General features: G+C 43.4%; 1 protein-coding gene across 2 annotated transcripts in view; it reads left to right on the top strand.

Annotated features, from left to right (window-relative positions):
- Positions 1-15,214, top strand: part of ARPP21 (cAMP-regulated phosphoprotein, 21kDa) — a 100,384-nt gene that overhangs the window by 44,401 nt on the left and 40,769 nt on the right. For both annotated transcript variants that reach the window (XM_012720375.1, XM_012720374.1), the window contains 4 exons: positions 1,976-2,157; positions 3,264-3,368; positions 3,669-3,929; positions 8,169-8,295. In XM_012720375.1, the coding sequence (XP_012575829.1) occupies positions 1,976-2,157; positions 3,264-3,368; positions 3,669-3,929; positions 8,169-8,295 (675 nt within the window). The remainder of the gene's footprint in view (positions 1-1,975; positions 2,158-3,263; positions 3,369-3,668; positions 3,930-8,168; positions 8,296-15,214) is intronic.

Here is a 15,214-nt window from a genome sequence, read left to right as displayed (position 1 = left end):
CATTGATACATGTTGCCTGTCTTGAATGTAAAAATTTAAAAAGTTTCATCGTTTTACTACTTTGAAGACATTCCCATGGCTTCACACAGTAGTTGTCCATTTGTAACTGGTTTTATTTAACATATGTCAGTTTTGTGTATCTTCTATTTTATGAATGCTGTAATGGTATGCCATATATTTTTTCACTAGTTTTTCTTCCTTTCGGTCAGATTTTATATTCTCCCCCTCTATCCTATTCCTTTTGGTAGGGAATTTTCCTCATATTACTGATAACCTTTGCCTGTCTTCATGCATCTACTACTGAAGAAGAAGGCTGGTTTCCACGCCCTTCACATGTACTTGCCTGAGTCAGAGTTCACCTACACCTTGGTACCTCAGGATGGGGAGGCCCTAGAGAGATGTTTGTGAAGAGCCCAGCCTGCTCCTCCGTTCCAAGATGAGGGAGATCCTTCTCTAAACCACCAGGCTCTTTCTGGGAGTTCTATTCTCTCCAGGCATTTTGCTCAGGTTCGTGGGAAATATTTCCATGGCTTCAGCTTAGGAGCAAACATTCATACTGCCGCTTCCCGCAGAGCTTTTGAAGGGTGTAGAGAAGGGAGTAGAGACTTCCAGACAGTCCCACAAACACTCCTACAGCTCATTCCCCCCAAGCTCTGATTCTTCTTTTTAATTTTTCTAAATATATTTATTATATTTTCCTTCACTTTTGTACAATGTATGGTTTCCCCGTGAAATCCCCACCACCAAGTGATCCGGGCCCCATCACCATTGTCCCCTGTGCTCCCCCGTTCCTGTCCTGGTCCTTCTCTCTCCTCCTCCCCTGAAGAATGCTCTGATTCTTTATCTACTGATCCTGAGTGTGAGTCTACCCTGAAACATGTCCCCCTAACTCTCCTGAATTCTTGTGTGTTGATGCATAGCTTCATTTATGATTGGATTATTTTTCGTGGAGCCTTGTTGTGCCATGTATTCATTCTATAAACTTGGATAATTCACCTAAGTTATTTGGTATAATGCAAGGAGAAGGGACTGGGGTCACACTGACAGTGCTATGTTTCCTATTTGTGAGTAAGTTGTGTGATCCCCTGAGCCCTAATTTCTGTGCTTCTAAAATGAAATGAGATCACATATCTCCGGAGTTGTTAGACCTCGAGGCATGTGTGTTAAGTGCTTTCCACTAGGCTTGATGTTTGAAAACTGATTTGTGTACTCCTTTGCCATCTTTCCTTCCCCTTTCTCTCTCTTTATCCATCCACACTATCTTCTCTTAAGCTCTTTATTTCTAGACTTTGCTGGTGGGCCATCATTACCTCTTTCATGACTTAGATGACACCTTATTTCCTCAAAAATGCTCTATTGACATGCCTCAAATAGTGATATTAGTGATAGAATAACAGCAATAATAATAGTAGTGAATGATGTGGTTTCAAAAGGCAAGCAATGTGTATTTGCTTCACCATTTCAAAATCATTCTATAAAGAGTTTGTCACACTTTACATTTAAAATCTAAATCACCTTTTAATCCTTGCTGCATCAGTCTAGAAGTGAATGAGTGGACCTGTTAAGTTCTGTTTATATAATATATAATGGGATCATTAGTGATTCTGAATTGGTGATGAGACTGATGTAGTGAAATAAATGTCTTGGTAAATCACATCGCTGTAACTGGAGTTGTAGAAATGGAAAGTAGCCCTTTCCTCTCTGCACATTATCTTGCTGATGGCTGAGGTGTAGGGTGACAAAACACAGGGCTTCGCATAGACCACTTGTCAACAGGCCTTCATCACCAGATGCCACTGTCCTTGGGGGCATGTAGCTCAGCAAGTCTCCCTGCAGCAGCCTGACTTCATTGCGCTTCTCACCTTGTTCTGGGCTCACACGGTAGCTGGCTTCACCAAGTGGGCCCTACGCATGTAAGTCTTCATGTTGGAGAAGGCTCTGGTGTCCTGGGTTACCACTGTCCTATTCCCTGCAGGCCAGCCCTTTGTGAATCCCGATGGAAGCCCCGCAATATACAACCCCCCCACCAGCCAGCAGCCCCTGCGAAGTGCAATGGTGGGGCAGTCCCAGCAGCAGCCACAGCAGCAACCCTCTCCTCAACCACAACAGCAGGTCCAGCCACCACAGCCACAGATGGCCAGCCCATTGGTCACTCAGGTGAGGAGATGGCTGGAAGGCAGGGAGGTGAGGGGTTCTAGAGGAAGCATAGCCCTCGGTGTAAATCAGATGAATCAGGAAAAGGACATGCTTCTCATTGGTGACACCAAGCATCCACTTTACCTCATGAGTAAAACTTAGCAGCCCAGTCTCTGGTTCTGAGCCAAGAGAATTTCACTGCGTGCCCCATTTAGCAACTCACATGATGAGGATGTGGCCCTAGAAATGGATGACAAGTTTTTCTTAAGTCCACATGCTATATTTTTTTTTAAGATTTATTTACTTATATATACAGAACTGGGGTACAGGACAGAGATGCGGGGGGTGTGAAAGGACTCACCAGAGACAGAGTGGGGAGCAGAACAGACAGATGGACTGGAATACACTGCTGAGGGGAGCAGTGGGCCAGTGAGGAGAGCTCTGCTGTGCCCTGTGGGGCACCCCCCTGGCCGGGGATCAAACTCACGCTGCAGTGGCTGCGAAAGCTTCACAGTGCTGCGCTTTAACCCATCGTGCCACCAGGGAGGGTCCCCAGATGCTATTTTTAATGTATGCAGGAAAGACACTGAACTCTTACTGACAGCCAGGCCTTGGCTTCATCTTGCTCACCTACTGCCAACAGACCTAGTGCTCTTGCCTGAAGAGAGACCACATTAAAGTCTTTATCCATGGGGAGATCAGCAATCAGTTCTTTCCAAGGCCATCAAAATGTTCATACATTCCTTGGAGAGATACTGGCTTCATTCCTAGGGAATTCCGCACATGGAAGTGTTCAAAGAGACCTGAAGGATTCCAGGTTAGGCTTCTAGGGTGAACCTTCTCATTCATTGTCTTCTTTACTTCCTAGTTCTGGGAAATAACCCCCCAAATAGCATGAAGAGTATCCCAGTGACTCCTTAAAGGAAGGCTTCCCCTGTGCAGCAGGCCCCTCCAGGCTGGCTCGACTGTTGGGCATGATTTTGACTTTTTGGGGGTGGCCAGTTTCCCTGTCAGTATCCACTGAGCCACAGACTCATCAGGGACAGCAGTATGCTTCAGAGGAGACAGCCCTTTTGTGAGACTTCACTGCACTCTCCCCTGTAACCTGATCGCCTTTTTCCCTCCAGTCTGTGCAGGGGCTGCAGGCGTCCTCCCAGTCAGTGCAATATCCCGCCGTCTCTTTTCCTTCCCAGCATCTCCTGCCTGTGTCTCCACCACAGCCGTTCTCCATGGTACTGCACGGGGGCTTATTTATTGGCTTTAAGACTTGCCTGTGCAGGGTGGGTTGAAACTGGAGGAAGGGGGTGTCCTGGAGTGACTCTAAGGTGTGTGTGGGTGACTGTTTCGTTCCAGAGCATGGCAACCCATCCCCCCCCCAAAATGGTTTCCGTTCTGGCACCTGTCCACATTCAGTGGAGTCTGGTCTGCTTTGAAGAGTTTGCTAGCTGAGCAGGAAACCGGGTCTGCCTCTGTGCACTTCCCATTGCCAGGCTGGTCATATTGATTGCCTCCTTTCTTTCTGTGGCTTGCAGAGAGATGATGTGGCCACACAGTTCAGCCAGATGACCCTGAGCCGGCAATCCTCAAGAGAGACTCCTGAGCCCCCATCTGGTCCTGTCTACCCATCGTCCCTCCTGCCGCAACCAGCCCAACAGCCCAGCTATGTCATCGCTTCTACAGGCCAGCAGCTTCCTACAGGAGGGTTCTCAGGCTCTGGGCCTCCCATGTCCCAGCAAGTCCTCCAGTCCCCACCCTCACCACAGGGATTTGTGCAACAGCCTCTACCTGCACAGGTAACTGAGCTTCTGTTCATATCTGTGACCTCAAGCTGACTTGTGGTGCATTTTGACCTCCATATGTCCCTATAGGACACCACCGGGTCAGCCTGCTGGCCTTGCTGGGCCATGCTGTTATTCCCCACCCATCACTTGTGAAAAGGCTTGGGACTCCAGGTCAGTTTCATGAAACCAACCCAGCCCCCCACAGCACCAGGAGACAACATCCCATTTTCCAGATGCTGGTACAGAGGCCCAAGGAAATTCCCTGCTATCTGGTATCCTGCCCACTGGCTGGCCTAGGGATGGAAAGGCTCGGAACCAGCATGGCCTGCCCCTGGGGGACATTCTGCCTCCCTCACGGCTGCTCTGGAAATGTGTTCCCTTCTGTATCGATTCGTAAACATTTTCTGGAGCTGATCAGTTGCTCCAGGCAGAAGTGACTTCTATGAATATAAAGAGGAAGCTAAGTCGGCATCCACTGTCCTTTCCTCTCCGCAGGGGCCAGCAAGCTCACGCATGTTCTCACAGGTAGCCATTAATCATATTTAATTGACTTGAGCATGTAAGACACCACAGATCACTGATTTTTACTGTCTTTTCAAAGACTGATTATGTGTTACTGTTCACCACCAAACATCTCTGGTGCTCTCTTGGGCATCCCTTTGCAGAATATTGCAAGTGATTACTGTCAAGTTGTAAAATGCACAGAGACATTTTCTGGTCCATTTTCAAGGCACATATATCCCAAGCAAATTCCATCCTAATTATGAAAGATTCCATTGGATGGGCTGTTGCAAGTACTGTGTCACCTTTGTATCATTTGTTTCACTGCTTTAATATCTTGAATAAATTATTTTCTTTTCACACCATGCCAAATCCTCTACCATAAAAAGATTTTCACTCAGTTGTTCATTTTATTTTGAATGATTAATTAATAGTTCATCTTCAGTTGCCATCTTTGTAATGTCTCTTTGCTAGTAGAATTTAAAGAGCTGTGGAAAAATACTTTGAAGTGATAGCTGAAAAGGTTTGAGTAATAGATTCATAATTTTATTAATAAATCAAATTATTCCCTTTTAATTATCGGGCTATTTGAGCCTAAGTAAGCGCTAACTGTTTTTACCCATTATAGTAGCAAAGAGAGGAGTGTGCAGAGTGTGTTATTGAAGATATTTAAAAAAACTTGATGAAGAAATCTCAATATTCATGTACTGCAGGAACAAAGGCAACTCTGAACCCCTGGCATGTATCTGCAACAGAACATACATTCATTCGTTTTTCAATAGATTTAAAAATAGAAAGAGTTAGGGAAGATAAAACACAAAGCAAATGTCCATTGTCCATGACACCCATGAACTGCTTTTAAAAAGAACTACAGTTAAAGGGGAGGGTATAAGCCACAGTGATGTCAACTGTAGCAAACATTTGGAAACACGATTACCTGACTGAACAGTGACCTTTGAGTTATGGTCTATGGGTATATGCATGGCATTTATGAAGAGAATGAATCTACTGAATAACCTTGAAGTTCACTTCATCTAACTCTTCATGTGAGCTTTCTAAATGTCCCCTAGAAGTTGAAGCAGAAAGCCCATGGGCAAGACAAAGAGGGACTGAAGAAGGAAAATGATATGAGTGCTGATGTTTTAGTTTCTTCTTTCTGTTCTTTATTGCTTTACCTCCTAATTCACTCACTTTCTGATTCTTCATGAGGACTTCATGTAGCTGTTTAAAAATACACATTTCCTCCACTTAAGGTGTTCTTATACCTGTCTCTCTTCCCTCCCATCTTTTCATAATAATCTTTGAATGATTCCTCTGGGCCCAGCTCAGCTCTCTCCCTCTAGTGGGAGGGAGACAGTTAGTCAGATGTCCATTTCCCACTTGTTTCATACAGTTGGGAATGTGATTCCCAAAGAAGGCATGAGAGACTGGGTGAAAAAATAAGAAGAAACCAAAACCTCTGTGTGCTAAAGCTGAGGCACTTCCCCCCCTCCTTCCCTAACCTCTGTCCCTCCCTGCCTCTCTCAAAGAGGAGTTGTGCTTTTGCACAAATCCTTAGCACCCATCAGGAAATTACCAAATGTTTGGCCTCCATCCCTTATCCTTGAGGTATTTTCATATTTCATATTGAATGTAAGAGGGGAAAACAAACAGAGGCAATCAAGACAGTCATTCCTATAGAAACAAAATACTGTTCTTCCTAGAAGACATAGATAGATTGGTGATGATTAAAACTAGGTAACAGTTGTTCTTTTTTGTAATATTAGAAATCTTCTATAGGTAGCAGTAATAATCTTTTTTTAAAAAAAGATTTATTTATTTATTCATTCAGAACTGGGGTACAGGCCAGAGATGTGGAGGGTGAGAAGATTCACCAGAGACAGAGCGGGGAGCAGAACAGACAGATCAACGAAGTACACTGCTGAGGGGAGCAGCGGGTGGGTCAGAAGAGGTCTGCCACGCCATGTGGTCACCTCCAGGGCAGGCGGGGATCGAACTCATGCAGAAGTGGCTTTTGATTCTTAATGCTGTGCTTTAACCCGCTGCGCCACCAGGGAGGGCCCATCAGCAGTAATAATCTTTAATGGCACTCCAGTTGACCAGAGCATAGTTAAATCCTATTATTACTCCAAAATTATTTGGGTTCTGATTGGTATAAATTGCCTTACAAAGAAAGGGTGAAGTAGTAAGATCAAATCACTATAAGCAATGTATACTATAAATTATTTGGTTTTCTACAACTGAGGCATATTTGCTGCAGATTCATTGAATTTTTCACCCTTGAATAGACGCATTGTTAGACAGTCGAATTACAGTTCATAATGACTCTATGGGATTGCAGAATAGTGGATCAACAAAGTGCAGTCATCTTTTGCCCCCGCTTTACTCTAAGATAGAAAAACAGGCTAACCTATGTTTCAACAGCAAGAATGAAACAGATAAGTCACACGGAAAATCAGAAAACAAAATAACCATAAAAATCAGTTTTCAAATGGGTCACTCACAATTTTATTCTAAGTATAAGTAATATTTGCATGCCTTTGTTTAGCCTTTAAAGAAGATCTAGAAGAAAAATAAGGGGTCTGATAGTGAAAATCTTTATGGTTAATGAGAAAATAGCCTTAATATGAATTCCCTGAGTTGGGCAAAGACAACTTTCCAGAGTAGATGACATTGGATTTTAACCTTACTGGAATTCATTACAATATTTTCAGCCATTCTCAGACATTAGAAAGTGATAGATGACTTAAACAGCATTTTAAACATATATCTCTTTTAATGCTGAATGTCAATTTTTGGATCGTAGCTATATTCCAGACAGCCCACGTGCTTTGATAGTCTTCACCATATTGTATAGCATCATTCACTGCTTCTCACAGGCTACAGTGCATCAGTTTTTATGACTTACCTGTGTTTCCATTAAAAAAAAAAAAATTCAGGCTTCCCTGGTGGTACAGGGGTTAAAGACACAGCGCTATCAAGCTATTGCCAGCCACTGCAGCACAAGTTCAATCCCCAGCCAGGGAGGTGAACCACATGGCACAGCAGGCCTCTCCCACTGTGCCTTCTGCTCCCCTCAGCAGTGTATTTCAGTCAATCTGCGTGTTCTGCTCCCCACTCTCTCTGGTGAATCTTTCACACACACACACACACACACACATACCTCTGGCCTATACCCCAGTTCTCATATGCATTAATAAACTAAACTTTTTTTTTTTTAAATAAAAGCACAAAATATGTTGTCTCCAGATGACTGTCATCGTGCTGGTGACAAGTTCTGCTGGTGACCCCGTCTGTCACATGTGATGCTGACTAATGACTTGATTGGGGCTGGCCTGTGTCTGCCTAGCAGACTGGTGTGGCCTGTGAACAGGATGCCTCTATAAGACACATGGCCTTTTCTCCAGCAGGAGAGCCTGGACTTCCTTTCCCAGTGGTGGTGGGGAGTGGGGGAGGGGGGTGCATGGGGGGAGGCTTTCCTGCTAGAGAGTGGAAACTGCAAACCTTCCTAAGGATGGGGCTGTGGAATCTTGGAGATCATCGTTTCTGCCAACAGCGCTGGCCGATACAGTCCCAAAGCAACTCAGATTCAAGGGTTTGAGAAATAGGATTGACAGGGGCGTGGAAGTTTGGGTGCTGTGCTGTATTCACAGTCTAATCAGATCACGTATATAAGATGACCAGAAGTTGTGTGTTTTAAAGACATTACCTAACTCTCCAATCCCTGCTACTTGTCTCTCTCTTCCACAGATGCCCATATACTATTACCCATCTGGTCAATACCCTACCTCAACCACACAGCAGTACCGGCCCATCACCTCCGTTCAGTACAGCGCTCAGAGGGCCCAGCAGATGCCACAGGCAGCCCAGCAAGCAGGTACTTGGAATCCGTTGCCCATTTTCTCCTCTAACCTGGGAAATTTTATATGTAAATCTCTCAGATGTCCTCTTTGGATGAGCATCCAAGCTTGGCAATTTAAATTGGATCATTTTCCTTACCCAGCGAACATAATGGAGTTTTTGATTAACTCGGTGTGGAAAAGTAGCAGGTATGCGCAGGGGAAGCCCAGCCCCGGCTTGCACGCTAAACTCAGCCTCCAGAAATCATTGCTAGGCCTTCTCCATCTGTTTTCAAGCAGAGAGTCACCCACAGCCCTGTCTTCCTGCGTCAACCTTTGTCATTTTGCCTTTTCCACTTAAAGAGCCTTCTTCCCCCTGTTCCTAAGTCTGGGGTGCCAGACTAAGGTGTTCCGGTCCCCACCCCCTCCTCAAAGCCCTCTCCGTAGAAGGCCTCAAAGCCTCCTCAAAGCCCTCTCTGACTGCGCAGCCTATGTCCTGCGGGAATTGACTCCACGGATCACTTTCTCCACACGCCTCACCCCAGAGCTCGGCAGCCACTGTGCAGTGGGAAGGGGGGCCGATGCACTGTACGAGAGTGAGTAGCAGGTCTCACAGTGAACCGGTCTCTTTCCCTACTGTGTCACACTCCTAATGGGATGCCGTTACCCAGAGAGCAGCAGGATCCCAGCAGGGCTCAGTGAGTTGGGCTAGGGCGAGGCCCGGGCCCTTCCTGCTAGCCAGACTGCAGTGCATACTGCTCGTTGTCATGCTGAAGACGCCTGCCTGGGGGACTCTGCCTGCCTGCCTTCGTAAGTAGGTCATGTTCCCGAGCACGCGCGTCCCACTGCTGCACACAATGCCTGCTCCTTCGTCTGATGTCTGCATTGAGTATATGTCTGCATCTGGAATGCATACAGATGTATGTCTGCTGTACACATAGGAGAGGTGCCATTTTTAGAAGCTGTGGCCAAAAGCACAATTCTTGCCAAGGACAAATGCCGACGAGACATCCTAGGGGTGCTAATGCTGACACCGATGGCATTTTGTCAGGTTAGAGCAATAATTACATTCCTCTGACTTGGGGATAACTGTGTCCGTTCGTTCATGTCATGGGCTATCTGAAGTCTGGGGGGAAAGAACTAGAGAATTGGATAGTCAAGCAGATCTTTTCCTGTTTCAACAATTAACCATTGAGAAAGAATATATTTTGACTCGGAATTGACTTTATACTTTTAAGTAGTAAGAACACAAGAAGGTTTCAAGTTATAAGTTATCTTATGAAAGCTATTTGGCAGTGTGTGTTTTTTTCTAATTATTGGAAAATGTTATTGTCTCTATCACGTGGTGCTAACTGCTATCATTTCAGATCTACACTCTAGAAATGTGTTGCTGGCATTCTGAACTGTCTTGTTTTCTCCTAATGTTTACCTAATGTTTATGATTTTTAATCTCCTAGCCATGGGTCTATGGGCTGGAGGCCAGTTTTCCTTTTGGTTACTAATGCCTTTAGAAGAAGAAAGTTGCAGATATGTAATGTTAATAATTTTTCTAAACGTTTACTTAGTGACAGTTGTCTAAAGACATAGCTCAGTGTAGTGTCAGAATAGTATAGTGCAGGACTGTGCTAGAACCCCAATCTGCAAACGTGGGTGTGACTGAATGACTGAGTTTGATGATCGGTGAAATGGGCAACAGAACTAGATTTAGAACAAACCGAGGGTTTCCCATTGACTGTACCAACTCTTCATGAGTGTCCACAAAAGGGGGGATCCACGTGACCGTTTCTACTCTTTTAAGACACAGCATGGAGGCTCTGGTGGGGGGCAGGAGTGCCCACCATGGGGACCTTCTGTCCCCACCTCCGTAGCAGCCTGATGGCTTTCGCGTGTCCCAGGCTCCCATATCACCTGGCCATACCACCAACAAAGCAGCATAATGACTGTAATTAGAAGAATACTTTCTAAAGCAGCAGCAGCAGCCTCAAAATGGAAGTAGGGGTGTCAGGTATCAGGGAAAGGAGTGGCAGTTAATGTGGCAATGTGGGGGGGGGGGGCAGGGGGCAGAGAGGGGCAGGGGTGGAGAGATGAGCAAAGGAAAATGGCACACAAGTGATTCCCGCCCTGGAAGTGACACTGTCACACACATGAAGACTAAGACCTTTGAGCATCTGGCCTCTGTGACCAGCACACATCATCATGCCAGGCCTGGAATCCCATGCGGCTTCCGTATTACAGATTTACTGAGTGTCAGAGAAGGCAGATGATGCTCTCAGCGTCACTGAAATCATCTCTGCTGTTCAAACCCAGGCAGTTATGTGACAGTGTATGCAGACTGCACCCTGCAGCCAGGGGACCTGAAGCTGAGCTTGGGGAGACTTCCCAAAGGAACACAGCAGAGTTTAGGGGGTAGTAGCTCTATGTTGATGCGCTGTCTCATTGAGGAAAGAATATCTTTGGATGACTGTACCTGCCATATTTCCTGGGAGAACTTGGGAAAAGGCCCTTTGTCTTCATTCTGCCTCTGGGCCAGTGAGGCATAACACCATCCCAGTGACCTCCTGACTGGGTCTCCCTCTACCTCCTCCTGTCCTGTACCTGGTGAATCTGACCCTCTCCCTTCTTCCTCTGGCACCAATAGCAGATTGTACCACGGTAAAGTCAGCTTTCACATTATTAAGTATTAGAGTGGGACAAAATTATGTCCGTTTTAGCCAAATGAGATTTTAATCCCATTTGCTTCTTGGCAATGGTCTTAATCTTTATTTAATTGCATTGAAAAGTGTCTCTTCCTTCTCCTGCATTCTTGGCAAAATTGAAATCTCTGTAAGTCACTATATCTTCCTAGGCCTTAAACCTAGACACCAGGAATTTGTATAATGCGAACTGGATATTTTACAGTTGACTAAAGAGGATACTTGTGTGATACTGAGGCCTAGTAATGGGACTTCAAAGCTTCCTCCTGGGGATTTTGTGGCATTGACTCTACACATGCATGATGAAGGTACTAAACGTATAGAAGGAGAAGTTTATGTTGATAGTGATTATAAGTAAAGGACATTATGTTAAGAAATGTTGCTTAATTTAAATGATAGATTCACCCAGTGTTATCTGGATTTTTTGTAGCTACATATATAGGGAAAAAGGAAACTCTATAATGTAGAAAAATCTCTCATGGAAAAGTTTTAAATGTCACTTTGACGTATCAGGTATCCCCAATTTAAGGGGACTGTATTCTACACTAGGCAATCATTGATAACCTAATACTGCATAAAAAGGCAGATTATCAGGTTATAGCTAAAAACCTATAGTTTTCAAAACATTCTGGCTCTGAAGGACTTGACAGTAAAGGTGTCTTACATGTGAACAGATTTTTGTCAGTGACCAGATAATGAAATAGAATGCTAGTGAAACTTTCTTTTGTTCCTTAATATTTAGGTTTATCTCAGTAGTCAGTTATACCACTTGCAGGTACTACTGGTGTCAGTGTAAGTTAAATCTTGCTTAAAAACAACTTGAGGCCCTCCCTGGTGGCACAGCAGGATAAAGCACTGCACTAAGAAGCTAAAAAGCCACTTCCCCATGAGTTTGATTCCCGCCTGCCCCGGAGGTGACCACATGGCGCGGCAGACCTCTTCTGACCCGCCCGCTGCACTCCTCAGCAGTGTACTTCGTCGATCAGCCTGTACTGGTCCCCACTTTGTCTCTGGTGAATCATCTCACCCTCCACATCTCTAGCCTGTACCCCAGTTCCATATGTCCATATGAATAAATAAATAAATCTTTAAAAAAAAAAAAACTTGAAAAAAAAAATGTTGCGTCCTCTCTGGTGGTGCAACAGATTGAAGCACAGCACTATGAAGCAATCCACAACTCCTGCAGCATGAGTTCGATTCCCCACCCGGGAGGTGAACCGCATAGTATAGCAGACTCTTCCTGACCTACTTGCTGCTCCCCTCAGCAATGTATTTCAATCAATCACCCTGTTCTGCTCCCCACTCTGTCTCTGCTGAGTCCTCTCACCCCCCACACCTCTGGCTTGGACCCCAGTTCTATATACATAAATAAGTAAAACTTGAATAAAGGAAACTATGTAATAAGCGTTGACACTGTCAATCTTAAAAAATCTTATATCCACCATCAGTTTAGCAGAGCTACTCAGATAGGTGAAGGAAGTTCCTTGGGGTCCCAAGTCTAGTCAGTTTCAGAGGAACAGTCAGGAACAGTTAACCACTTTTTTTGATAACAATGTAAACACAGTTACTAATTTTGTCTTAGTTTACCAGCTTGGATGATTGTTTAGAACATGGATGTTGGAATTAAACCAGCAAACCCATGTTACAGAGGCAAGTTACATTTCAGGTTTACAGGTTGGATCAATAACAGAACACACTGGACTCTGAACTTTGATCTCCTGCCCACAGTAGGTTCCAATTGCTTTGCAAAGTTGGTCAATAATAAATGGCAGAGCAGCTGAGACATGTATGCACAAATCACACACAGAAGAGAGGACAGAACCTTCTTAGTCTGTGTCTCTACTCGAAATTCCTTTTTCATTTTGACTTAAAAACAAAGATTCATTCTTGGCTTTTCAAAATCTTGACCATTTCCTAAAAGCAATAAAAATGAGCTGGTAAAAGGTACCCCAGTCTCATAAATGGATATTTGAGGATGAGTAAATTCTGGATTTGGTATCAGAAGAGTATCAGTCTTTTGAAATGAATTGGGAAGTGCCCAATTTTTTTTTTTGGGGGGGGACATGTAAAAATCACGCCAGATTTTTTTAAATGTTTGATAGAATTCTTCAGTAAAGCAGTGTAGACATCACATTTTCAGAAGCACTGGTTTTTATTTTTTTATTCAAAAACCACTTCTAGAGTGTTGTGGCTATGAATTAAATTCATTATGGTTATAGGGAATTTCAGATTATCTATCTTACCTTGACTGAGGTCAGGTGGCTTGGATAATTAAAGAGTTGTCCCACTTCTTCTAAGTTGTTCGATCTATGAGAAGAAAAGTTGTCAGTAGCATTCATATTATTATACTTCTAAATGGCTACAGGATATAGTGTGATATCCTGTTCCATTCTTGATATTGGTAAGTTTTATATTCCTTTTATTTTTGTCAGCGTTGGTAGATTTATCAATTTCATTGACCTTTTTCAAAGAACTAGCTCTTTTTGTCATTGATTTTCTCTAATGTTTCACTGTTTCAATTTTATTGATTTCTACCCTTGCCTTCATTATTTTCTCCCTACTGCTCACTTTTGTTTTGTTTTGCTCTAGTCTGTGTAGGTTTCAAGGTAGGAAGTTAGATTATTGATGTAGACAGCTTCTCTTTTCCAAGCAAATATTTAATACTATAAATTTCCTTCTCAGTCCTATAGATTTTGTTCCCTACTATTTTGGAATACTTTATCTTTGTTTTTATTCATTTGTATATTAATTATAATTTCATCTGAGTCTTCCTCTCTGGCCTATGGATTACTGAGAGCTGTTTAATGCCCAGGAATTTGGAGATTTTCCTGTTTCATTTTGGCTATTGATTAAAGATCCTTTTCACTATATTCAGAGAATATGATATGTATGATTTCAATTCTTTTTTCTAAAGATTTATTTATTTATGCATACAAGAACATGGCACAGGGCGAGAGTTGCAGAAGGTGAGAGGATTCACCAGAGACAGAGTGGGGAGCAGAACAGGCAAATTGACTGAGATACACTGCTGAGGGGAGCAGCAGATGAGACAGGAGAGCTTTGCTGTGCCATGTGGGTTTACTCCCAGCCAGGGAGTGGGGAGCCAGCTCATGCTGCAGTGGCTGCAGATAGCTTTATAGTACTGAGACTTAACCCTCTGCACCCCAGGGAGGCCCTGGTTTCAATTCTTATAAAGTTATTTATATTGTTTTTATGGCCCAGGATAGAGGTAATTTTGGTTCCATCCTGAAAAACTGAGTATTCTGCCGTTGCTGACTAAAATGTTCTAGACATGTCAATTAAATCCTGTGGGTTTTTTTCCCCCTTTGTTGTTCAGTTCCTCTATATTTTTGCTGAGTTTCTATTTAGTATTATCAGTTGCTGAGAGGTAGCTGCTCATGAATTCAACTATAATAAGACTTTTCAGAGTCCTAAAATGAACCTCAAAGCAAAGGTTGCTCCCGGTGTCCCTCAAGTGCAAGAATGTAAGCTTTGAATTTATTTGAAGTGTATTGTCATGTTCATTTCCCAAGGAAATAAAAAGGATGTTATTGCCTAGAAGAAGATAGAAATATTCCATAGAAGGTAAAGGCCCTCTGAGCTTGGGTGACTGTTTCTGTAAATTTCTGCCTATATCTCTCACTTGCCATACGTTTAGCACTGCTGCTTAATGATAAGGTCACTTTAGACTTGAGTAGAAAAATAATAGGGTAACTGTTTACCACAGAGAATCCCAACAGTTCTACATTTTTAAAATAGACCAGGAGGTTTTGTATTCTTGAACATCATGAAAACAGAGCAACAAGAAGTTAAGATGCTACAGAGCAGACCAGAAGGGGAGGAAAATCACAGCATTTGACAGATCTGTCATTTTAATTAATGTGGTATGGGTTCTATAACCTGTGACGGTACATCGCCCTTTTTTTTTTTTTTTAAATCCATATCCTCTCCCACTCTCCCCAACACTCACTCATCTGCTGGGTGATTTGTTTTGAGGAAAAACCAGTTTCATCTAGCATTTTATATCAAAATGTTTTAGTTTTTGAAGTTTGGCTCACCAAAGTATCACACTTGTAAAATTCCATGCATCTTTTGTGCAACTCCTTCAGCCTATTAATTGACTTCTACTCTGCTAATCTCATATCTCTGTTGACCAAGTGAAGCTCCAGCCTGAGCCTGCCTTAGAATAGCAGAATTGAAATTTCTTGTTGCAGACAGTGTGCTAGAGGTCTTCAGAAAGTTTTTATTTCTTTACTCACTTTTC

Source organism: Condylura cristata, unplaced genomic scaffold, assembly GCF_000260355.1.
Source record: "Condylura cristata isolate star-nosed mole 26May11 unplaced genomic scaffold, ConCri1.0 scaffold00004, whole genome shotgun sequence".
In the NCBI taxonomy this organism is placed as follows: Eukaryota; Metazoa; Chordata; class Mammalia; order Eulipotyphla; family Talpidae; genus Condylura; species Condylura cristata.
Note: the sequence above shows the minus strand (reverse complement) of the source record. Positions and strands in the feature narration are given on the sequence as shown.